This window comes from Oncorhynchus kisutch, linkage group LG3, assembly GCF_002021735.2.
Source record: "Oncorhynchus kisutch isolate 150728-3 linkage group LG3, Okis_V2, whole genome shotgun sequence".
NCBI lineage: Eukaryota > Metazoa > Chordata > Actinopteri > Salmoniformes > Salmonidae > Oncorhynchus > Oncorhynchus kisutch.
In genome coordinates this window covers 26,391,676-26,418,428 of record NC_034176.2, presented here as the reverse complement: position 1 = coordinate 26,418,428, position 26,753 = coordinate 26,391,676, and the positions used below count along the sequence as shown (strand labels likewise).

Below are 26,753 nucleotides of genomic sequence, written 5' to 3'. Positions count from 1 at the left end.
TGCGGAGGGAATAGCTGCACTGTTTGTATTCGGTCATGTTACCAGACACCTTGCCCTGATTAAAAGCAGTGGTTCGCGCTTTCAGTTTCACACGAATGCTGCCATCAATCCACGGTTTCTGGTTAGGGAATGTTTTAATCGTTGCTATGGGAACGACAACTTCAACGCACGTTCTAATGAACTCGCACACCGAATCAGCGTATTCGTCAATGTTGTTATCTGACGCAATACGAAACATCTCCCAGTCCACGTGATGGAAGCAGTCTTGGAGTGTGGAGTCAGCTTGGTCGGACCAGCGTTGGACAGACCTCAGCGTGGGAGCCTCTTGTTTTAGTTTCTGTCTGTAGGCAGGGATCAACAAAATGGAGTCGTGGTCAGCTTTTCCGAAAGGGGGGCAGGGCAGGGCCTTATATGCGTCGCGGAAGTTAGAGTAACAATGATTCAAGGTCTTTCCACCCCTGGTTGCGCAATCGATATGCTGATAAAATTTAGGGAGTCTTGTTTTCAGATTAGCCTTGTTAAAATCCCCAGCTACAATGAATGCCTCCGGATAAATCGTTTCCAGTTTGCAGAGAGTTAAATAAAGTTCGTTCAGAGCCATCGATGTGTCTGCTTGGGGGGGGGGGGATATATACGGCTGTGATTATAATCGAAGAGAATTCTCTTGGTAGATAATGCGGTCTACATTTGATTGTGAGGAATTCTAAATCAGGTGAACAGAAGGATTTGAGTTCCTGTATGTTTCTTTCATCACACCATGTCACGTTGGCCATAAGGCATACTCATACTCATAAGGCCCCTCTTCTTACCAGAAAGATGTTTGTTTCTGTCGGCGCGATGCGTGGAGAAACCTGTTGGCTGCACCCCTTCGGATAGCGTCTCTCCGGTTAGCCATGTTTCCGTGAAGCAAAGAACGTTACAGTCTCTGATGTCCCTCTGGAATGCTACCCTTGCTCGGATTTCATCAACCTTGTTGTCAAGAGACTGGACATTGGCAAGAAGAATGCTAGGGAGTGGTGCACGGTGTGCCCGTCTCCGGAGTCTGACCAGAAGACCGCCTCGTTTCCCTCTCTTTCAGAGTCGTTTTTTGGGGTCGCTGCATGGAATCCACTCCGTTGTCCTGTTTGTAAGGCAGAACACAGGATCCGCGTCGCGAAAAACATATTCTTGGTCGTACTGATGGTGAGTTGACGCTGATCTTATATTCAGTAGTTCTTCTCGACTGTATGTAATGAAACCTAAGATGACCTGGGGTACTAATGTAAGAAATAACACGTAAAAAAAACAAAAAACTGCATAGTTTCCTAGGAACGTGAAGCGAGGCGGCCATCTCTGTCGGCGCCTCAGCATATTCACACATATTCATACATTTACATAGGTATTCATACCCTTTACGCAGTACTTTGTTAAAGCACCTTTTGCAGCGATTACAGCCTCGGGTATGACGCTACAAGCTTGGCGCACCTGTATTTGGGGAGTTTATCCCATTCTCGAAAGATCCTCTTATGCGCTGTCAGGTTGGATGGGGAGCGTCGCTGCACAGCTATTTTCTGGTCTCTCCAGAGATGTTCGATCGGGTTCATGTCCGGGCTCTGGCTGGGCCACTCAAGAACATTCAGAGACTAGTCCCGAAGCCACTCCTGTGATGTCTTGGCTGTGTGCTTAAGGTTGTTCTCCTGTTGGAAGGTGAATGTTTACCCCCAGTCTGAGGTCCTGAGCACTCTGGAGCAGGTTTCATCAAGGATCTCGCTGTACTTTGCTCCGTTCATCTTTCCCTCGATCCTGACTAGTCTCCTAGTCCCTGTAGCTGAAAAACATCCCCACAGTATGATGTTGCCACCACCATGCTTTACCCTAGGGATGGTGCCAGGTATCCTCCAGACGTGACACTTGGCATTCAGGGCCAAAGAGTTCAATCTTGGTTTCATCAGACCAAAGAATTCTGTAATCTCATGGTCTGAGAGTACTCCAAGCGGGCTGTCATGTGCTTTTTACTGAGGAGTGGCTTCAGTCTGGCCACTCTACCATAAAGGCCTGATTGGTGGAGTGCTGCAGAGATGGTTGTCCTTCTGGATGGTTCTCCCGCCACAGAGGAACTCTGGAGCTCCGTTAGAGTCACCATCAGGTTCTTAGTCACCTCCCTGACCAAAGCCCTTCTCCCCCGTTTGTTCAGTTTGTCCTGGCGGCCAGCTCTTGGAAGAGTCATGGTGGTTCTTAACTTCTTCCATTTAAGAATGGGAACTGCAAACATTTTACTGCAAACTTTTTTGGTACCCTTCCCCAGATCTGTGCCTCGACAAAATCCTGTCTCAGAGCTACGACCTCATGGCTTGGTTTTTGCTCTGACATGCACTGTCAACTGTTTGACCTTAAATAGACAGGTGTGTGCCTTTCCAAATCATGACCAATCAATTGAATTTACCACAGGTGGATTCCAATCAAGTTGTAGAAACATCTCAAGGATGATCAATGGAAACAGAATGCAACTGAGCTCAATTTCGAGTCTCATAATAGCAAAGGGTCTGAATACTTATGTAAATACGGTATTTCTGTTTTTTATTTGTAATCATTTGCAAAAATTTGTGAAAAACTGCTTTCATTTTGTGATTATTGGGTGTTGTGTATAGATTTATGAGAAAAATAAGTAATTGAATCATTTTTAGAATAAGGGTGTAACGTAACAAAATGTAACAAAACCTGCTTTCCGAATGCACATTAAAACGTGATGATACTTTGTTATTTAACTGCATCCTGGCACATTTAGCAAATAACAGCAGCTCAATTTGAGTTTACAGTTTACTCAGTTAGCAATTTACTAAGAAATGCTGTGCTATACATTCTCTTTAGTCAAACAAACCTACCTGCATGTTTGGAGCCTGTGTAGTATGACGTTTTCCAATGGGGATGTTGTGTTGTCTTTTGCTGCAGATTACCACTCCTGGTTTCCCTGTGGTGGTGAAAATGGGCCACGCCCACTCAGGGATAGGGAAGGTAGGACTGGACTGCTCTTGTTACTTATTTTAAATTATACAAAGTAGGCCTGGATTAGTGTTTATGCTTCACAAATCAATACTATTGACATAATCTTATTCAATCATGACTTTACCCTGCAGGTGAAAGTGGACAATCAATATGACTTCCAAGATATTGCCAGTGTTGTTGCCCTGACCAAGACCTATGCCACATCTGAACCTTTCATCGATGCAAAGTATGATGTTCGCATCCAGAAGATTGGAGACAATTACAAGGCCTACATGTAAGTGAAAAAAATAAGCTCCTTGTTGTGGTGACTGAGGTCAATCCATTCTACAGATAATTTATTCTGCATATCCCAACATTGATGTGAATAATATGATCAAAAGAGAACATGGTAAACGGTAGATCTTGTCTGTTTATCAGGCGCACATCAATTTCAGGGAACTGGAAAACCAACACTGGTTCAGCTATGCTGGAACAGATAGCCATGTCAGACAGGTGAGTGTTAACACAGACTGGGCTTTTGTGCATCAGACAGACAGCCGTGTGTTTAGTAGTTACTAGCAGTGTTCTCCAACATCGTAGGTATCGGATGTGGGTGGACTCCTGCTCTGAGGTGTTTGGCGGTTTGGATATGTGCGCTGTGGAGGCTCTGCATGGAAAAGATGGCAAGGATTACATTATAGAGGTAAAATGATTAGAAGCATTGTTAACAATTTTGCTCTTATACTTATTATATAGCTTACACTCTCCAGTTTTCTTTCTTATTTCGCATGTTTTTTTATAAAAAAAAATTTAAAACTATTTTACGGAAGCCGTGAAGCCCAAGACCCCCAAAAATAATCATACGTAGACTCTTGTAATTATCTCGTTTGAATGAGAGAATATCTTATTTGAACATCTTAGTATCTCGTTCGAAACAACTTCATTGTTCCTTTGTCTAATTAGGCCTAATTTGTTATGCAGCTTGTCAGACCGTATAATGGTTGCTGTAGCCATTCATTCACTGATTCCATCCATTGATATGATTATGAATAGACCGTTTTTTGATAGCCTAAAGCAGGGCTGAAGGCCAAAGCATGTAAGTGGGCGAATGTGGAGCAAGGAGCAGAGAGTAATTGAGCAGCTTCTCTCCTGCTCCAATTTCACTCTGGTACTGCTCAGCCACAAGCTCTGGGTAAGCTCTGTCTAGCATTTTTTGGTTGTAATTATTTAGCCTACCCCACCCAGAGTAGCTTATATCTAGTTTATATTCTACTTTCTAACATTAGGATATGTAGTTTCCATTTTGAAGAACTTCTAACGTATAAACAGATGTTTTAGGTGGGCAATACATAGGCTACTGTACAATGTATTTACATTTTTCTTGGAATAGAAACACCACATTATAAATCCATTTAGTTAAGCTAAAATAAATAATAAAGGCCCGTATCAGTTTATTTTCATGAAATAAAGGGAATAAATCATCTCAAACACCGATAAACTTGACATGTGCATTGAGCGTGGGAAATGTGCTCTACAAATGTATTATTATTATTATAAAGACAGAAAAATATGCATGTGAAAGCTTAATTACATAAATATTAGTGGGAATAAAGCCACAATATAAACAAAAAGAAGAATGGAATATATTTGAAAAGTTTAGAATTAGGTTTGATTGGAGGAAGAAAACAATTAATACTGCACAAAAAGTGGTTGTTTTCCCTGTTATTTGATCAAGAAAAATATTTAATTTGATTTGGATATTTTGTGGCTTTGCCCATAACTTTTCAACTTTTGATGTAAATGTTTGAGGAAAGGGTTTTATTCTTTCCATTCTTACCATTAGAATGACAATCGCAGGGGAAGGGACAGGCAACAACTATATCTACAGTGGGGAGAACAAGTATTTGAAACACTGCCGATTTTGCAGGTTTTCCTACTTACAAAGCATTTTTATCATAGGTACACTTCAAATGTGAGAGATGGAATCTAAAACAAAAATCCAGAAAATCACATTGTATTATTTTTAAGTAATTCATTTGCATTTTATTGCATGACATAAGTATTTGATCACCTACCAACCAGTAAGAATTCCGGCTCTCACAGACCTATTAGTTCTCCACTCATTACCTGTATTAACTGCACCTGTTTGAATTCGTTACCTGTATAAAAGACACCTGTCCACACACTCAATCAAACAGACTCCAACCTCTCCACAATGGACAAGACCAGAGAGCTGTGTAAGGACATCAGGGTTAAATTGTAGACCTGCACAAGGCTAGGATGAGCTACAGGACAATAGGCAAGCAGCTTGGTGAGAAGGCAACAACTGTTGGCGCAATTATTAGAAAATGGAAGAAGTTCAAGATGACGGTCAATCACCCTCGGTCTGGGGCTCCATGCAAGATCTCACCTCGTGGGGCATCAATGATCATGAGGAAGGTGAGGGATCAGCCCAGAACTACACAGCAGGACCTGGTCAATTTTTTTATTTATTTTTATTTTACCTTTATTTAACCAGGTAGGCAAGTTGAGAACAAGTTCTCATTTACAATTGCGACCTGGCCAAGATAAAGCAAAGCAGTTCGACAGATAAAACGACACAGAGTTACACATGGAGTAAAAACAAACATACAGTCAATAATGCAGTATAAACAAGTCTACATACAATGTGAGCAAATGAGGTGAGAAGGGAGGTAAAGGCAAAAAAGGCCAAGATGGCAAAGTAAATACAATATAGCAAGTAAAATACTGGAATGGTAGTTTTGCAATGGAAGAATGTGCAAAGTAGAAATAAAAAAATAATGGGGTGCAAAGGAGCTAAATAAATAAATAAATTTAAATTAAATACAGTTGGGAAAGAGGTAGTTGTTTGGGCTAAATTATAGGTGGGCTATGTACAGGTGCAGTAATCTGTGAGCTGCTCTGACAGTTGGTGCTTAAAGCTAGTGAGGGAGATAAGTGTTTCCAGTTTCAGAGATTTTTGTAGTTCGTTCCAGTCATTGGCAGCAGAGAACTGGAAGGAGAGGCGGCCAAAGAAAGAATTGGTTTTGGGGGTGACTAGAGAGATATACCTGCTGGAGCGTGTGCTACAGGTGGGAGATGCTATGGTGACCAGCGAGCTGAGATAAGGGGGGACTTTACCTAGCAGGGTCTTGTAGATGACATGGAGCCAGTGGGTTTGGCGACGAGTATGAAGCGAGGGCCAGCCAACGAGAGCGTACAGGTCGCAATGGTGGGTAGTATATGGGGCTTTGGTGATAAAACGGATTGCACTGTGATAGACTGCATCCAATTTGTTGAGTAGGGTATTGGAGGCTATTTTGTAAATGACATCGCCAAAGTCGAGGATTGGTAGGATGGTCAGTTTTACAAGGGTATGTTTGGCAGCATGAGTGAAGGATGCTTTGTTGCGAAATAGGAAGCCAATTCTAGATTTAACTTTGGATTGGAGATGTTTGATATGGGTCTGGAAGGAGAGTTTACAATCTAACCAGACACCTAAGTATTTGTAGTTGTCCACGTATTCTAAGTCAGAGCCGTCCAGAGTAGTGATGTTGGACAGGCGGGTAGGTGCAGGCAGCGATCGGTTGAAGAGCATGCATTTAGTTTTACTTGCATTCAAGAGCAATTGGAGGCCACGGAAGGAGAGTTGTATGGCATTGAAGCTTGCCTGGAGGGTTGTTAACACAGTGTCCAGAGAAGGGCCGGAAGTATACAGAATGGTGTCGTCTGCGTAGAGGTGGATCAGGGACTCACCAGCAGCAAGAGCGACCTCATTGATGTATACAGAGAAGAGAGTCGGTCCAAGAATTGAACCCTGTGGCACCCCCATAGAGACTGCCAGAGGTCCGGACAGCAGACCCTCCGATTTGACACACTGAACTCTATCAGAGAAGTAGTTGGTGAACCAGGCGAGGCAATCATTTGAGAAACCAAGGCTGTCGAGTCTGCCGATGAGGATATGGTGATTGACAGAGTCGAAAGCCTTGGCCAAATCAATGAATACGGCTGCACAGTAATGTTTCTTATCGATGGCGGTTAAGATATCGTTTAGGACCTTGAGCGTGGCTGAGGTGCACCCATGACCAGCTCTGAAACCAGATTGCATAGCAGAGAAGGTATGGTGAGATTCGAAATGGTCGGTAATCTGTTTGTTGACTTGGCTTTCGAAGACCTTAGAAAGGCACGGTATGACCTGAAGAGAGCTGGGACCACAGTCTCAAAGAAAGCCATTTGTAACACACTACGCCGTCATGGATTAAAATCCTGCAGCGCACACAAGGTCCCCCGCTCAAGCCAGCGCATGTCCAGGCCCGTCTGAAGTTTGCCAATGACCATCTGGATGATCCAGAGAAGGAATGGGAGAAGGTCATGTGGTCTGATGAGACAAAAATAGAGCTTTTTGGTCTAAACTCCACTCGCCGTGTTTGGCGGAAGAAGAAGGATGAGTACAACCCCAAGAACACCATCCCAACCGTGAAGCATGGAGGTGGAAACATCATTCTTTGGGGATGCTTTTCTGCAAAGGGGACAGGACGACTGCACCGTATTGAGGGGAGGATGGATGGGGCCATGTATCGCGAGATCTTGGCCAACAACCTCCTTCCCTCAGTAAGAGAATTGAAGATGGGTCATGGCTGGGTCTTCCATCATGACTACGACCCGAAACACATAGCCAGGGCAACTAAGGAGTGGCTCCGTAAGAAGCATCTCAAGGTCCTGGAGTGTCCTAGCCAGTCTCCAGACCTGAACCCAATAGAAAATCTTTGGAGGGAGCTGAAAGTCCGTATTGCCCAGCGACAGCCCCGAAACCTGAAGGATCTGGAGAAGGTCTGTATGGAGGAGTGGGCCAAAATCCCTGCTGCAGTGTGTGCAAACCTGGTCAAGAACTACAGGAAACGTATGATCTCTGTAATTGCAAACAAAGGTGTCTGTACCAAATATTAAGTTCTGCTTTTCTGATGTATCAAATACTTATGTCATGCAATAAAATGCAAATGATTTACTTAAAAATCATACAATGTGATTTTCTGGATTTTTGTTTTAGATTCCGTCTCTCACATTTGAAGTGTACCTATGATAAAAAATTACAGAACTCTACATGCTTTGTAAGTAGAAAAACCTGCAAAATCGGCAGTGTATCAAATACTTGTTCTCCCCACTGTATATCGGTCCGCTAACACTAGTAAAAGGCCCAGTGCACTTATTTTGTAGTCAAATATTTATATACAGTTGAAGTCGGAAGTTTACATACACCTTAGCCAAGTACATTTCAACTAAGTTTTTCACAATTCCTGACATTTAATCCCAGTAAAAATTCTTTATTTTAAGAATGTGAAATAGTTGAGAGAATGATTTATTTCAGCTTTTATTTCTTTCATCACATTCCCAGTGGGTCAGAAGTTTACATACACTCAATTAGTATTTGGTAGCATTGCCTTTAAATTGTTTAACTTGGGTTTCGGGTAGCCTTCCACAAGCTTCCCACAATAAGTTGGATACATTTTGGCCCATTCCTCCTGACAGAGCTGGTGTAACTGAGTCAGGTTTGTAGGCCTCCTTGTTCGCAAACACTTTAAGTTCTGCCCACAAATTTTCTATAGGATTGAGGTCAGGGCTTTGTGATGGCCACTCCAATACCTTGACTTTGTTGTCCTTAAACCATTTGCCACAACTTTGGAAGTATGCTTGGGGTCATTGTCCATTTGGAAGATCCATTTGCGCCCAAGTTTTAACTTCCTGACTGATGTCTTGATGTTGCTTCAATATATCCACATTTCCCTTCCTCATGATGCCATATATTTTGTGAAGTGCACCAGTCCCTCCTGCATTTTTGTTTTATCAGACCAGAGGACATTTCTCCAAAAAAGTACGATCTTTGTCCCCATGTGCAGTTGCAAACCGTAGTCTGGCTTTTTTATGGCGGTTTTGGAGCAGTGGCTTCTTCCTAGCTGAGCGGTCTTTCAGCTTATGTCGATATAGGACTTGTTTTACTGTGGATATAGTTACTTTTGTACCTGTTTCCTCCAGCATCTTCACAAAGTCCATTGCTGTTGTTCTGAGACTGATTTGCTCTTTTTGCACCAAAGTATGTTCATCTCTAGGAGACAGAACACGTCTCCTTCCTGAGCGTTATGATGGCTAACGTGGTCCCATGGTGTTTATACTTGCATACATACTATTGTTTGTACAGATGAACGTGGTACCTTCAGGTGTTTGGAAATTGCTCTCAAGGATGAATCAGACTTGTGGAGGTCTACAATTTTTTCTGAGGTCTTGGCTGAGTTATTTTGATTTTCCCATGATGTCAAGCAAAGAGGCACTGAGTTTGAAGGTAGGCCTTGAAATGCATCCACAGGTACACCTCCAATTGACTCAAATTACAGTGCCTTGCGAAAGTATTCGGCCCCCTTGAACTTTGCGACCTTTTGCCACATTTCAGGCTTCAAACATAAAGATATAAAACTGTATTTTTTTGTGAAGAATCAACAACAAGTGGGACACAATCATGAAGTGGAACGACATTTATTGGATATTTCAAACTTTTTTAACAAATCAAATACTGAAAAATTGGGCGTGCAAAATTATTCAGCCCCTTTACTTTCAGTGCAGCAAACTCTCTCCAGAAGTTCAGTGAGGATCTCTGAATGATCCAATGTTGACCTAAATGACTAATGATGATAAATACAATTCACCTGTGTGTAATCAAGTCTCCGTATAAATGCACCTGCACTGTGATAGTCTCAGAGGTCCGTTAAAAGCGCAGAGAGCATCATGAAGAACAAGGAACACACCAGGCAGGTCCGAGATACTGTTGTGAAGAAGTTTAAAGCCGGATTTGGATACAAAAAGATTTCCCAAGCTTTAAACATCCCAAGGAGCACTGTGCAAGCGATAATATTGAAATGGAAGGAGTATCAGACCACTGCAAATCTACCAAGACCTGGCCGTCCCTCTAAACTTTCAGCTCATACAAGGAGAAGACTGATCAGAGATGCAGCCAAGAGGCCCATGATCACTCTGGATGAACTGCAGAGATCTACAGCTGAGGTGGGAGACTCTGTCCATAGGACAACAATCAGTCGTATATTGCACAAATCTGGCCTTTATGGAAGAGTGGCAAGAAGAAAGCCATTTCTTAAAGATATCCATAAAAAGTGTCATTTAAAGTTTGCCACAAGCCACCTGGGAGACACACCAAACATGTGGAAGAAGGTGCTCTGGTCAGATGAAACCAAAATTGAACTTTTTGGCAACAATGCAAAACGTTATGCTTGGCGTAAAAGCAACACAGCTCATCCCCCTGAACACACCATCCCCACTGTCAAACATGGTGGTGGCAGCATCATGGTTTGGGCCTGCTTTTCTTCAGCAGAAACAGGGAAGATGGTTCAAATTGATGGGAAGATGGATGGAGCCAAATACAGGACCATTCTGGAAGAAAACCTGATGGAGTCTGCAAAAGACCTGAGACTGGGACGGAGATTTGTCTTCCAACAAGACAATGATCCAAAACATATAGCAAAATCTACAATGGAATGGTTAAAAAATAAACATATCCAGGTGTTAGAATGGCCAAGTCAAAGTCCAGACCTGAATCCAATCGAGAATCTGTGGAAAGAACTGAAAACTGCTGTTCACAAATGCTCTCCATCCAACCTCACTAAGCTCGAGCTGTTTTGCAAGGAGGAATGGGAAAAAATGTCAGTCTCTCGATGTGCAAAACTGATAGAGACATACCCCAAGCGACTTACAGCTGTAATCGCAGCAAAAGGTGGCGCTACAAAGTATTAACTTAAGGGGGCTGAATAATTTTGCACGCCCAATTTTTCAGTTTTTGATTTGTTAAAAAAGTTTGAAATATCCAATAAATGTCGTTCCACTTCATGATTGTGTCCCACTTGTTGTTGATTCTTCACAAAAAAATACAGTTTTATATCTTTATGTTTGAAGCCTGAAATGTGGCAAAAGGTCGCAAAGTTCAAGGGGGCCGAATACTTTCGCAAGGCACTGTATGTCAATTAGCCTATCAGAAGCTTCTAAAGCCATGACATCATTTTCTGGAATTGTCCAAGCTGTTTAAAGGCACAGTCAACTTAGTGTATGTAAACTTCTGACCCATTGGAATTGTGATACAGTGAATTATAAGTGAAATAATCTGTCTATAAATAATTGTTGGAAAAATTACTTGTGTCATCCCCAAAGTAGATGCCCTAACCAACTTGCCAAAACTATAGTTTGTTAACAATAGATTTGTGGAGTGGTTGAAAAACAAGTGTTAATGACTCCAACCTAAGTCTATGTAAACTTCCGACTTCAACTGTATATTTTTATTAATAAATATTTTTTATTCTGATTATGCAGGGGGTGATGCAGCACCTTCAGAACCCCTATTTCCTGCGGCTATGCTTGATTGTGAGCTATAATCAAATGTTGAATTAAATGTGTGCGACACGAGGTAAACCATTTTTCCATCAATAGAATTACTAAACTTACAGTTAAAGTATCCATCACCAATAAATGAATAAACTTCAGAAATTATAGGCTGGTTTATGCTGCGAACAACATGCTTTTATTAGCCTTTCAGAATCTCCTCTGATAGGGCTTTAATTGAAAGGAGTAACTTGTTATAGACTACAGTTCACAATAACAAAAAAATTAACATTTTATCACCAAAATAAAATTAAGAGATAATAAACTTTCATGATGACAATTCATTTAATCTTTGAATTGTTGGCTAATGGTTTACATAAATAAGCTATCCAATTTTCAATAGCACCGATGACAACAGCCTATTCATTTGGTGATAATGCAAAGCTTCTGAGAAGGAGCGCTTGAGAGGGAGATCTGTGCGTGATGGATGGATTTGGCGTTTTTATTAGCAGGAAGAAGTTTAACTAATGTCTAATTGTGGAGTATTTGGTAAACGAAAGTGTCACAATACATAGGGGCATAATTATCAATCAGAGAATTTGACGTTGAGTAGAGATCTTCAGGCCTGCTGCCAAATCTGGTCTGACATTGCAAAGAAGATTCATCCTGTCCCTTTGGGAATTAAGATAATTAAAGAGTATTTTAGGGACTGCAGATTACCAGTGTGGAGCTGTTTTTACGCACCAATCTGTGTTCTCTTTTGGTGATATCACCATTGTACATGCCCTCAATGACAGAAGCTTTTTTGTGGGGTTTTGTAGTGAATATTTTACAGAACGTCTGATCATTCAGTTGCCTGAGTACTTCAGTTTTGTACAGTAACAGTGCCTCCCTTGTCCACTAGGTGGATGACTATAGAGGGGGCATTCTGGACATTTAAGACCTGTAGCTTGGATATGTCTTTATGCACCAGTCTGTAGTACATATCCAAAGCTGGGTCAATAGGCCCAGGTGGAATGAATGTAGATGGACCCCTAAAAAGAACCCTTTCAGATGCAATGTGCATATGAATTAGTAGTCAAAACGCATTGCTGTTGCACGTGCTGCTATTCAGGCTGATCTTCCCCTATGTATTATTTTGTATATCTTTTCTATAAATAGTTCACTAAAGTTTATTGCACCATACTGGCCGCCTACTTATTTTTTTTTTAAATAGCACAAAAGCACATTCTGTCATTGTATTTGTACATTTTAGGCTTTTCAAATGTATTCCATTCTCCTTTCTCTTGTTTATGTTATGGTTATATTCCCACTAATATTCCTTTATGTAATTAAGCTTTTACATGTGTATTTTGTTGTCTCTATAATAATAATATTTAATTTGTAGAGCGACTTTCCCACTTTCAATCCACATGTGAAGCTTATTGGTGTTTGCCTGAGATTATTTCTTCCATTTTATTAATGAAAAGAAGTTGATACCGGCCTTTATTATTTACGATTTATTTAAGATGTTTTACCTTAATTAAATTGATTCTATTCCAAGAAAATCTCAAACATATTTCACAGTAGTCTATGTATTGCCTACCTAAAAACATACGTGAATACATTTCCTTCAAAATAGAAATGACATTTCCCAACGTTAGAAAGTAGAATATAAACTAAATATAGGCTACTGTGGATGGGGAGGGGGGGGGGGGGGGGGGCAAAATAATTACAACCGAATAGGCAGAATTAAAAGACTAGTGATAAAGGAAATAAAAAATGCTAAGCAGGGCAGGCCCAGAGCTTGTGGCTGAGCAGTACCAGAGCGAAATTGGAGCGGGAGAAGAAAGCACAATTTTTTTGGCGCTGCTCCACACTCAACAATCACCCACTTACATGCTCTGGCATTCAAAAGCAGCCCTGCTTTAGGCTATCAAAGAACTGTCAATGAATAATCATATCAATGGATAGAATCATGAATGAATGGCTGCACCAACCATTACACGGTGCAATAAGCTGCATAACAAAATAGGTCTAATTAGGCAAAATAACAATGAAGTAATTAAAATGAGAGACTAAGTAGTTGAAACAAGATACTAAGTCATTCAAATGAGAATTCCAAGAGGCTAAGTTGTATTTTTTTGCCTTGGGCTTCATGGCTTCCATACTATTTTGATATTGAGTACTGCATTATTGGGAAAGGCTCGCAATTTAAGCATTCTTAAACTGTGTAGTAACACAGTAATTACACTGGTAACAACATTGTAGTACCTTGTGGCTACCCAGACTATTTGCATTGCCCCCCCCCCCTCTCTCTCTTTTACGTCGCTGATACACTCTTATTATCTATGCATAGTCCCTTTAATAACTCTACCTACATGTACATGTTACCTCGACTAACCAGTGCCCCGCACATTGACTCTGTACCAGTACCCCTTGTATATAGTCTCGCTCTTGTTATTTTACTGCTGCTCTTTAACTACTTGTTACTTTTATTTCTTATTCGTATTTTTTAAACAGCATTGTTGGTTATGGGCTTGTAAGTAAGCATTTCACCTGATGTATTCGGCGCATGTGACTAATACAATTTGATTTGTGTTTCCCCATCTCGTTCTTTCAGGTGGTGGGTTGCTCCATGCCTCTGATTGGAGACCAGCAGGGTGAAGACCGTGCTCAAATTGCAGACCTGGTCATCTCCAAAATGAACGAGACAGTCCCACGCACTGCAAGTCCCTCTCCTGTCCGTCCCACAGCTGCACAGCCTGTACAGGTGACACTATTGCTAACCACCACTCAGTCTAATAAACTTAAGATGAGTCAATATTTGTCAAAAGGAGTATGTTTAGATGAGTGGTCTTTATTGCTAATTGGCCAGTATATTTGGTTTGTATTTATAACCCATTCACTTTATGTCTCATTGTAACATGTTGGCCATGCAGAAAGCTACATCCTCTCAGCCTATCTCACAACCCAAAGTGCCACAGGCTCAGCAACGCCCTTCTCCACAAGGTAAGAAGATGGCTCTGTAATATTAAGGCCCAAAAATCCCAATGGACAGTTCATTAGCTGGTAGTATGATAGCTAAATTGTTTTTTGATGATTGCTTAATAGGGACAGGATAAACAGTGCTCTGTCTCCTTCAGGTGGCCCACAACAGACACCAACCGGCACTGCCACCCCTCGCCAAGGATCCCCCTCCCAGCAGCGCCCCTCTCCCCAAGGCCAGCCCCCTTCCCCAGGCCCCAACACCCATAACCCCCTTGCCCAGACATCACAGAAAGGAACCAACCCAGGAGCTGGGGCCCAGCAGCGTCCCCCAGGTCAGGGGCAGAAACCCCCCTCTGGTCAGGGATCCCCACAGCGATCCATGAGCCAGGGGGGCTCCCCTCAAAACCAGGGGCCACAGCAGTCAGGTCCCCAGCTGCAGCAGAGCCCCCCTCTTGGAGGCATGGGCCAGAAGTCCACAGGGGGCCAGCCCCAGCAGAGGCCCCAGCAGAAGCCAGGTCAGCCTGCCAGGCAGCAGTCCCAGGGAGGAGGCCCCCAGGGCCCCCAGCAGCAGAGGGCTCCAGCCCAGCAAGGTCGCCCTGGGGCCCCCACCACTCAGCAGCCCCGCCTTAGTGCCCAGGGCCAGGGAGGCCCGGGAGGGAAACCTCCTCTGCAGCAGAAGCCCCAACCCCCACAGAAGCCCAACCAGGACCCTCCTGCTATGGGAGCCATCCCTCCACTGAAGTAAGAATAGCTTTCATAAAGTTTCCCAAAACATTCAATGCCAATATACTTTTTGCTCAGTGTATCCCAACTGTATTACTCAATAGCTCAATATTGGATGTAACATCCTCCTATTGTTTTTGGCAGTTTTTGTGAGCCACACAGGATGCTCTGTCTATCTCATTCTAGATAAGGATGAGTAATTAACCGACGAGAGGATTCTGTGTTCTAGATTTAGCTTTCATTTATTTTTATCTCATCAAGGGGATTGATGTGCATGATGGTGTTATATCTGTACTGTAGGCTAGATATTGAGTTTGCAAATCAATGTAGCTATAGTTTGTCATGGGATATGTTATCAGATGTTTACAGTGCGATTTGTTATTTGATCCAAATATTTGGACTGAGTGTGCCGAACAAGTTTTTTCAAGACGATTCCAATGGAATGTGTGTCCTGCTCATTATTAATTTTCATGTTGCACTTGAAATTACAAGGACTTATTTTGGATAAAGCTAGATTTTATGGCATATGCGACATAAACAACCGTTTAGGGCCCCACGGCTGCTAGGGTGTCCCAACCACCCAAAAATAATTATTATAATATATATTTTTGTAACTCAGTCAGGGTCTCAACTTACTGATGAGCATTAGAATAGTAGAATACACAAGGTGCAATTTTCCAACAACTTTTCGTTTTGGGCCACCAAAAAGCTGGTTGACATTGTATTGAGTACAATCTACAAAGTACTATTGACCATGTTTAATGTCCTGGTAATTCTCTAGTGACTCATGGAAAGGAAAGTTTAAATAACACTACATCATTTACAACTAATGCAGTGTTCCTTAAAACATGTGATAGAGGGCAATGTGGAAAGGGTCAAGGAAAGGGTTATGCAGGTTTCTTTATGTTGTAAATTATGTACGCTTCTAGTGTATATTGCATAGAAAATATGGCTTTAACAAGCTATTAACAGTCAAAATGTAATGTTATTGATTTAACTACTGTTCCCTGAAGGAGGGAAATGAGGTACAACATACTATGGGGAGTTGCACTTTCGCGGATCTACAATCACGCCTGACAATGAAATTTGCGCCTCGAGAGCGTGAGGCTCGGATTAATTCCTTCAAATTAATACTACTCTTCACTTAGCCCAGGAACGGGTGGCACGGGGCCAAACAGGTGTTGTACCTCGTTTCCCTCCTTCAGGGAACAGTAGTTATAATCCTAACGTTTATGTTCCCTTTCAATCAATCAACTTCGGTTCAACATACTATGTGGAATTATAATCACGCCCTAAGTTGATCCTGATGGATACTAAATGAAACGGTCCATGGCAGACCACCCAGACCTGACCCTGCCAGATGTGGCAGTCTGGGTATTGTGCAAACGGCGCGCTGCATAGTGACTTTCCCCTGTCCCAGCGGTAAGCACCCTATGGGCTTTACTGGGAGCAGGAACATCCAAGCGATAAAACCTCACAAAAGTGTGTGGTGATGCCCAACTTGCCGCAGGACAAATATCTCCTACGATCAACCCTTTAAACAATGGCCAAGATGCAGCCACACCCATGGTAGGTAACCCTTGCCACTTTCTGCTATATGCCAACGTGATAGCCTCCGCAATCCACTGGAAGAGACACTGCTTTGAGAGCGTCCTGCTGCGAGCTGGATTAGCAAACAGACAAAAAGCTGGTCACATAACCGGATTTCCCAGGTCAGTTCAATGTACATGGGAAAAGCTTGCACCGGACACAGGGCATGTAACCGCTGTTGCTCTTCAGAAGGAAAAGGAGGAGGCGAAAATGGAAATTGCTCAAAGCTAAGGACCTGTAGGACACAGTCATGACTTTCAGGGCGAAGGACATATTTGGACATAACATCACCGTAGAGTCGCACTGGGCGAATTGAGTACAGGAAGGATGTACGGATAACGCGTGGAGGTCCCCAACATGTTTAGCTAATGCAAAAGCCATGAGCAGGGAGGTTTTGTGGGAGAGGATCTTCAGATCCATTGACTCCAGAGGCTCAAAGGGGTTGCCTCCAAAACCAGCATCAAGCCCCAAAAAAGTACACTTTCCAGGAACCGCACAATCAGGGATAGCGGCCATGTACACGTTTAAAGTGGAGAATCCCCGCACTGGACCTCCCGGGAGGTCCGTGGGGCGACACACAATTGGCCTAGCATCGTCCGGGTTAGGGAGGGGTTGGCCGGTAGGGATATCCTTGTCTCATCGCGCACCAGCGACTCCTGTGGCGGGCCGGGCGCAGAGCGCGCTAACCAAGGTTGCCAGGGGCACGGTGTTTCCTCCGACACATTGGTGCGGCTGGCTTCTGGGTTGGATGCTCGCTGTGTTAAGAAGCAATGCGGCTTGGTTGGGTTGTGTATCGGAGGACGCATGACTTTCAACCTTCGTCTCTCCCGAGCCCGTACGGGAGTTGTAGCGATGAGAGAAGATAGTAGCTACTAAAACAATTTGATACCACGAAATTGGGGAGAAAACGGGGTAAAAAAAAAAAAGTTTTAAAGAAAAGAATGCCTGCACTGAAAAGGAACCAGCCCTTTATCTTGGCACCAGAGCTCAACCACTAATACGCATACCCTTGTAGAGGGCACCCTTGCGGACTGAATGGTCGAAATAACATTCAGAGGTAAACCTCTCGCCATCAGATTGGCCCTCTCAGGGGCCAGGCCCATAGGAACTAAATCTCCGTCCTTGCATTCCAAACCTGCCCGTGTGCCTGGGACAACAGGTTGCTACGCAACGGGAGTTGCCACAGCTCCCTGCCTAAAAGGCAAATGATCTCCAAGAACAAAGGCTGCTTGGGCCAACGAGGAGCTACAAGAACCAACAGTAAGCCCTCCTGGCACACCCTCTCCAGCGTGGGCTGAATCAGAACCACTGGCAGAACGTGTAAAGGAGGGTCCGAAGACACTGGTGCGCCAGAGCGTCCATTCCCAACAGGGCACGGGTCCCTCATCGAGAAAAATAGACATCACTGTGCATTTCTGAGGCTGGTAACTCTAGGTCTTCCATTCCTGTGGCGCTCCTCATGAGAGCCAGTTTCATCATAGCGCTTGATGGTTTTTACGACTGCACTTGAAGAAACTTTCAGAGTTCTTGAAATTTTCCGGATTGACTGACCTTCAAGTCTTAAAGTAATGATGGACTGTCGTTTCTCTCTGCTTGTTTGAGCTGTTCTTGCCATAGTATGGTCTTTTACCAAATAGGGCTATCTTCTGTATACCACCCCTACCGTGTCACAACACAACTGATTGGCTCAACCGCATTAGGAAGGAAAGAAATTCCACACAAATGAACTTTTAACAAGGCACACCTGTTAATTTAAATGCATTCCAGGTGACTACCTCATTAAGCTGGTTGAGAGAATGCCAAGAGTGTGCAAAGCTGTCATTAAGGCAAATCAAATCAAATTGGTCACATACACATGGTTAGCAGGTGTTAATGCGAGTGTAGCGAAATGCTTGTGCTTCTAGTTATGACCATGTAGTAATATCTAACAAGTAATCTAACAATTTCACAACAACTACCTTATACACACAAGTGTAAAGGAATGAATAAGAATATGTACATATAAATATATGGATGAGCGATGGCTGAACGGCATAGGCAAAGATGCAGTAGATGGTATAGAGTACGGTATATACATATGAGATGAGTAATATAGGGTATATAAACATTATAAAAAGTGGCATTGTTTAAAGTGACTAGTGATACATTTATTTTATCAAATTTTTTATTATTAAAGTGGCTAGAGATTTAAGTCAGTATGTTGGCAGCAGCCACTCAATGTTAGTGATGACTGTTTAACAGTCTGATGGCCTTGAGATAGAAGCTATTTTTCAGTCTCTCGGTCCCAGCTTTGATGCACCTGTACTCACCTCGCCTTCTGGATGATAACGGGGTGAACAGGCAGTGGCTCGGGTGGTTGTTGTCCTTGATTATCTTTTTGGCCTTCCTGTGACATCGAGTGGTGTAGATGTCCTGGAGGGCAGGTAGTTTGCCAAAGGATGGCTATTTGAAGAATCTCAAATATAAAATGTATTTTGATTTGTTTAACTCTTTTTTGGTTACTACATGATTCCATGTGTCTTATTTCATAGTTTTGATGAAAAGTGTAAAAATCAAGAAAAACCCTTGATTGAGTAGGTGTTCTAAAACTTTTGACCGGTAATGTATGTTTTGTAGTAAAAAAGAGAGGAAGAAATACGTGTTTCCAATGACATCATTGGTGTGCATTGTGTGATTTTTAACCAATTATGCGTAGGCATTGCTAACTAATTGTCTACTAATTGGTTGACGATGTCATTGGAAACACTTATCTTCCTCTTTCTTGTTTACTACAAAACATAGAAACGTTCCATTTTCACATGTGGTGCTGGAGATGCTGAATATGAAGTAGAACTTTTTTTAAATGTCCCTTTAAACATTGACAAGCTTCCAAACGTAGTTGTGATTCCGTGACTGTATTGCCTTGGATGAAGCCAAGTCCCTTATGGACACGGGGATCCGGCAATGGCTGCGGCAGCATGGTCCATTTAGAATAACCAAGCGACTTAATGGTAGATAGGTATACTAAACAAGAGTTACCCAAGCAATTCCACCGTCAGGAAGCCTTAATAGCTAGCAGTAGCTAGCTCACCTCTGCAATTTACCTAACCTGGCTAGCACGTTATGCAGCGCTTGTTAGCTGGCCTTGTCTCAAAAGTCTACGTAGAACCGGATCACAGAGGTGGGACCCAGATCCTTCTGCGATGACAGGCAAGCGGTGCTTAACCAAGGCAGACACAGGTGGTAGGGGGATATTCACAGAACCTGGTTGCCCTCTCTCTTTGAGTAGGCTCCCATAACTGTCGACAGAGCGCACAGGAGCCGGTAGACATTCTAGTCGACCAAGCACCCAATCCATCTCTGCGTTCCGCAACTCCGACTCAGCCAAGGTACGGGCACCCAGGAGAGGAAGTCACTATTGGAAACACCAAGTTCCGTAAGGAATGCTACATGATTGTCAAGAGAACCTGAGCCATGGACTAGTTGGGGAACAGTGGCAGCTGTCTCTTAGTCTCGCACACAAACTGATTTAAGCGAGAGCATCCTGAGCATGCACCGAGCCGAGACATACAAGACAACAAACATGATCTTTTAATATACTGGGGCATGGTCGCGAACCCGGCTTGTTAGTAGTTAGTTATTGCTATAGCCAGGCTAAGCCATTTGAAGAATAATTCATTGTTTGTAATTAGGAAACTTATGAGTCTGGTGGTCTGCTGTCCGGACCTCTGGCAGTTTCTATGGGGGTGCCACAGGGTTCAATTCTTGGACCGACTCTCTTCTCTGTATACATCAATGAGGTCGCTCTTGCTGCTGGTGAGTCTCTGATCCACCTCTACGCAGACGACACCATTCTGTATACTTCTGGCCCTTCTTTGGACACTGTGTTAACAACCCTCCAGGCAAGCTTCAATGCCATACAACTCTCCTTCCGTGGCCTCCAATTGCTCTTAAATACAAGTAAAACTAAATGCATGCTCTTCAACCGATCGCTACCTGCACCTACCCGCCTGTCCAACATCACTACTCTGGATGGCTCTGACTTAGAATACGTGGACAACTACAAATACTTAGGTGTCTGGTTAGACTGTAAACTCTCCTTCCAGACCCATATCAAACATCTCCAATCCAAAGTTAAATCTAGAATTGGCTTCCTATTTCGCAACAAAGCATCCTTCACTCATGCTGCCAAACATACTCTTGTAAAACTGACCATCCTACCAATCCTCGATTTTGGCGATGTCATTTACAAAATAGCCTCCAAAACCCTACTCAACAAATTGGATGCAGTCTATCACAGTGCAATCCGTTTTGTCACCAAAGCCCCATATACTACCCACCATTGCAACCTGTACGCTCTCGTTGGCTGGCCCTCGCTTCATACTCGTCGCCAAACCCACTGGCTCCATGTCATCTACAAGACCCTGCTAGGTAAAGTCCCCCCTTATCTCAGCTCGCTGGTCACCATAGCATCTCCCACATGTAGCACACGCTCCAGCAGGTATATCTCTCTAGTCACCCCCAAAACCAATTCTTTCTTTGGCCGCCTCTCCTTCCAGTTCTCTGCTGCCAATGACTGGGACAAACTACAAAAATCTCTGAAACTGGAAACACTTATCTCCCTCACTAGCTTTAAGCACCAACTGTCAGAGCAGCTCACAGATTACTGCACCTGTACATAGCCCACCTATAATTTAGCCCAAACAACTACCTCTTTCCCTACTGTATTTAATGAATTAATTTATTTTGCTCCTTTGCACCCCATTATTTTTATTTCTACTTTGCACATTCTTCCATTGCAAATATACCATTCCAGTGTTTTACTTGCTATATTGTATTTACTTTGCCACCATGGCCTTTTTTTGCCTTTACCTCCCTTATCTCACCTCATTTGCTCACATCGTATATAGACTTGTTTATACTGTATTATTGACTGTATGTTTGTTTTACTCCATGTGTAACTCTGTGTCGTTGTATGTGTCGAACTGCTTTGCTTTATCTTGGCCAGGTCGCAATTGTAAATGAGAACTTGTTCTCAACTTGCCTACCTGGTTAAATAAAGGTGAAATAAAAAAATAAATATGAGAACAAAGTACAAACTTCAGCACACAACATGCAGGGGGTGAACACGCTCTACCATTAACAGACAGTTTAGTTGACGTGACTCAAGACAGTCTCGTGTTCCAAGATAGTCTCGTGTTTGTTTTAGTAGTGTGAATTGTTCCTGTTCACACTGAGGTAAATAGTGGAATAACTGAAGGAATGAATCCGAACCTCACATGTATCACCTGTGGAAGACAGGGCTTCCAGTGTGGCGTGGATTTCATTGGCCTTGTCAGGCGTGATTGTAGCTCCTCCAACTGAAGTCGTGAGAGTGCGACTCCCCATAGTATGTTGTACCCAAGTTGACTGACTGAAAGACAACTGCAAGCAATTTCTTCAATGAATTGATCTTTGTGCCGTCGAGTCCAGAACATGTAATTAGGAACACTGGTCGGGGGGGGTGGGGGATGATTTAAAAAAGCATGCCTTTGCATCCAGATCAATCATTCAGTATACATATAAAGTTGAGCTGGTCAGTGCACTGAATCAGTTATGTAAGGAATGTCCATACATACTGAAGGAACTCTGTCTATCCCCTATGTATGGTCTCTCTCTTTCTTTCTCCAGCCATGCTCTACACTTCTTACCATTACACCCTACACTTCTTACCATTACATGGGTTTGCTGCATGACTTTAATAGCCTCTTCCTCTCCTCTATTGCCATTTCCTCTCTTTATAGCAAATCCCAGTCTCTTACCAATGCCTTCAACATTCCAGAAACTCCAACGCCACGGGCCAGCCTTAGCCAGGATGAGGTGAAGGCTGAGACCATACGCAACCTACGCAAGTCTTTTGCTAGTCTCTTCTCAGACTGAGAGATGGAGTAAGCCCCCTCCTACGGCGACAGACAGACTGAAAGGCAGTCCCTCCCTCTTCCCCTCCCCAACACACAATGGACCAATAGAACTAACACCTCCCTGTTATGGATATTGATGTACATTGATGTGAAAATGCACATATAAAACATCTACTGCCTATACAGACATAGGATCTTAATTTGACCAGTATGTGAAAAGTGCAATACTGTTAATATAACCCAGGCTGTATCACAATCTGCCGTGATTGGGAGTCCCGTGGGGCGGCGCACAATTGGCCCAGCGTCATCCAGGTTTGGCCGGTGTAGGCCGTCATTGTAAATAAGAATTTGTTCTTAACTGACATGCCTAGTTAAATAAAGGTTAAATAAATGTCAAATATTAAAACCGTGTGTTAGTGTGGGTTTTCAGTGCATTTATGTAAATCACAAAGCTCATCTGCATGTCCTGTGGTGCAGGAAAATTCTCCACAACAAAAGAGTGACCAAATTAAGATCCTACATCTGTACATTTGAAGACCACACATAGAATATAATATAGATAGCCCACTGGACAAAAACTGGTCAAATCATGTTGTTTCCACTTTATTTCAACCAGAAAAATCTACGAGATGACGTTGAATCAATGTGGAAAACTGATTGGATTTGCAAAAAAGTCATCAATGTAAGGGCATTTTGTCTTTTTTCACCCAACTTTTAACTTAAATCCAATTACATGTATTTTTTTTTTTAACTCGACCAAATGAAAATCAAAACTAGATGTGCCCAGTGGGAGGTTTGTTGCTCTCAGTCTGAAACATTCCCCATCACCTTCACATTCCAAATGATTCCTACAAACACACACACACATACAGTACACATTCACTTCTCTTGTTGTTGCACGTGTGTTTAAATTTCAGATAAAAGTAAGGGTGAAGATTCTTACCCCATCAATCATCAGTCCCTTTTTAAATGGTGTTATTATATATTACATTTCAGTGGGTGGCCTGTGTTGCTACAGTTTTTATGTATTGGGAGATATTTACTTGGTCACGATTTGATCATTTGAAATTGTTTTTATGCTAGTATACTGGAAACAATACACTGGTAATCGTCATGATAGTGTTCACAGTTTTCTGTTACTGTCAGATCATAGTGACACATTTGACCAAGTTTTGGTTGGCTCTGAAATGAACCATCGCTAAATTGAACTTGTCGGCACAGTGTTGTTCACACTACAGTAGGTCAGTTCAGTGTTACAGTAAAGCAACACCACAGCTGTTTGAGTTGCTCATTCATTCTAAATTATGATATTTTTTTTAGATGCATGTCAATAAAGGAGATATGGTTGCAATTTCAATCACTCACATCGCCGCTTGTAACCGTGTTGTCAAATTAGCTAGCGTAATTAGCATAACAAAAGTACGTGTTGTTTTTGTGAGAATGCCATTGCTGCCTCCCTCTCCCTTCTTCTGTTAGATTAAGACAAAATCTCAATAGCTCTCAATTTGGAAAACATGCCTTACACAGGCACAAAGTTCAGTCAGATAGTATTGTCTCAGGGATGTCCTGGTAAGTGACACACTGGTGTCAGGGGACAGGTCTTCCAAATGTTGCACTGAAATGAGGATGATGAGCACTGCAAATGCTAGCATGTGTGTTTATTGAGGTAGAATGTATTTGTTCTTTCAAATGTATTTGCACATGAAATATAACAAAATCATACTTGAAGACATGAGTCAAGCGATATTTTTGAGATTTTAATGTCAGATTGTAGAGACACAGCCATCTCAGTGCTCTATTTTACCTGCCATCACAAGGGCCTGGGATGCTGCTGTTTCTGTGAGTGGAGAGTTTGGGTGCCTATCCTGTCTGTCCCCTGGCTCCCAGCAGGGTCACAGCTTGTGAGCAAGGGACCTAGTCCAAGTAAATGCTCAGCCAAGGGATGTACCAAGGGTTATGTAGGCAGTGTAAAATACATGTACTGGTATGTCCCCTGTGGGATATACAGTACCACTGCAGTATACTTCTGTTTGATTTTCTACATGTAATACTTTCTCCCCAAAACATTAATGACCCCTTTGATCATTGGTCAGAAAACAATCCCTAGATATTCCCTGAGCCCAAAGCTGAAACCTTCTGTTTCTAGGGCACTGATTATGTCTTCCAAAAAGAGTGTGTTCCAGGCAATCTGTTTTTTGGAGCTAATTCGGAAAAGTCCCAATGTCCCTGCAGAACCCCTCTGCTTCCTCTACGCATCGACCCTTAGTGTATCCACAGTGAACCCTTGTGATAAGTGGTGCATAAACGTGTAAATGTTGTTTTGTAAAACCAAATAGAAGTGTTGTACAGATCGTGACCTATGAATGATGCAGATTTGTCACGTTTGTCACGCTGTGCTTGTTGATATTTTGTGCAATGAATACTTGTGGGTTTTGGTTTTGGATTTTTGGCATTTATATAATTTGTAAGCCCTTTTTCAGTACTGGCATTCACTATCATGAATTATGCATTATTTCTACTTTTTGAAAAATATTTTTTTATCTTAGTTTCTCTTGTATTCAGGATTACATGTCTACGTTTGAAAATGTATATTACACATCTTATCATGGGACTCAATGGAAATCATAACTCAGCAAACAGAATTGTCAGCGTATACCATTGAATGAATGGATCAGAGAAGCCTCAAATGATACCTGCTACAAAAAAATGACTTGTCTGGATGAAGACGTGATTGGTATACATCTGTATTGTTTTACTCGGCTCTCTGCTACTGCCTGTAACAGAGAACATCCATCAGAGAACATCTTAGCTGTGTTTGGAGTTAAAATCCTCCGGTGGATTATACATTGGAGTGTCATCAAAATTGAATCAATCTATATGAATCCTGTTTGTTGATATTCATAGACATGGGTTGAAATGTTTATTTTGTTTACATTCTTTTGATGGATAGATTTGAATGTATGTTTACAATTTGTATGCCTTTTTTCTTTGCTTAAGTAGTTTTCCTAAATGCAGATGTGATTATTTTTTATTTTGTTATCTGCACTATGAATTTCTGTGAAATTGATGGTCAATATTGATGCCTGCCAGATGTATAAAAGAAGAAACCTATATGTATCTAAAATAGACAAATTATAAATATTACATATATTGTAAATCATTGTGGAGTATTCAAATAAATGTAGAAAAGTATATGTGATGTTATTTTGATGTTATTTGCAATGTACCTTCATAATTATGCTATCAACATGTGCACATATTCAATAAAGTTCAAGACCATTAGTAACAATGAGGAACCATTTTCTTCATAATGTTCAAATGATGATCAAAAATAACATTCTGAGTAGACATGATAACAGCAAGCTCAGTGGAAAACTGTGAATGGCCAATGGCTCATTTCCTCTGTGGAGTTGTAGAAGAGCTATTCAGTCGAACGACTGTCATATTATGCTTTATTGGTGTAATAAGGTTTAGCTCTACCAATGTGACCACAAGGTGGTGCAGGGTTACAGTCTGACCAACTAGTTGGATACTCAAAGGCCACTTTACTGTGAACTTTATCACATCACAACCGCCAATTAGTATTATTTTATTTTACCTTTATTTAACTAGGCAAGTCAGTTAAGAACAAATTCTTATTTTCAATGTCAGCCTAGGAACAGTGGGTTAAGTGCCTTGTTCAGGGGCAGAACGACAGATTTGACCTTGTCAGCTCGGGATTCGATCTAGCAACCAATGCACCAACATGAGATCCTAACTTGGGATACTGTAGAGGGGAGTGGCCTAAATTATTGGTGTATTTTCAGATGTCTTTGTTATCATATTGTTGTAAGGACAGATATAATGTTTTAATGCTTGGAGAACATGTAATAAGAGCTACAGCATATTATACCTAGGGCCCGGTGTTGTGCGTGATCATGTAACATGTGTGATAACATGCGTCTTGGTGAGAGGTGTAGGAGTCAGGCGCAGGAGAGAGCAGGGATGTCTGAGAAGCGTGTTTAATAATATAGTCCAGCAATACAAAAACGGCACAGACCAAAACCCCAAAACTATGCTCTCGAATAATCAGAAACTCGTGTAAACGCACGGAGGAACAAACACAGTTCCGACACTTTACATACAGGTGCGTAATAGCGAAAAAACAACAAACATCAAATACACTCGAGCGCAATGCACACAAATCTAATCCTGCACGAATTACGGCAGGTAACAGGTGCCCTATATACCCACAGAAATCAAAGCAATGAAAACCAG

The 26,753-nt window shown here is 42.2% G+C and overlaps 1 protein-coding gene across 2 annotated transcripts in view; it reads left to right on the top strand.

Annotated features, from left to right (window-relative positions):
- Positions 1-25,778, top strand: part of LOC109879031 (synapsin-1-like) — a 37,339-nt gene extending 11,561 nt beyond the window's left edge. The window contains exons 6-13 of one of the 2 annotated variants that reach the window (XM_020471233.2): positions 2,929-2,991; positions 3,114-3,256; positions 3,400-3,474; positions 3,562-3,664; positions 13,937-14,086; positions 14,256-14,325; positions 14,460-15,045; positions 22,418-25,778. In XM_020471233.2, coding sequence (XP_020326822.1) covers positions 2,929-2,991; positions 3,114-3,256; positions 3,400-3,474; positions 3,562-3,664; positions 13,937-14,086; positions 14,256-14,325; positions 14,460-15,045; positions 22,418-22,445 — 1,218 coding nt within the window. In that variant the 3' untranslated portion in view covers positions 22,446-25,778. Of the gene's footprint in view, positions 1-2,928; positions 2,992-3,113; positions 3,257-3,399; positions 3,475-3,561; positions 3,665-13,936; positions 14,087-14,255; positions 14,326-14,459; positions 15,046-22,379 lie in introns of both variants that reach the window. The other variant, XM_020471228.2, reaches the window with a different exon arrangement.
- The last annotated feature ends 975 nt before the right edge of the window (positions 25,779-26,753 follow it).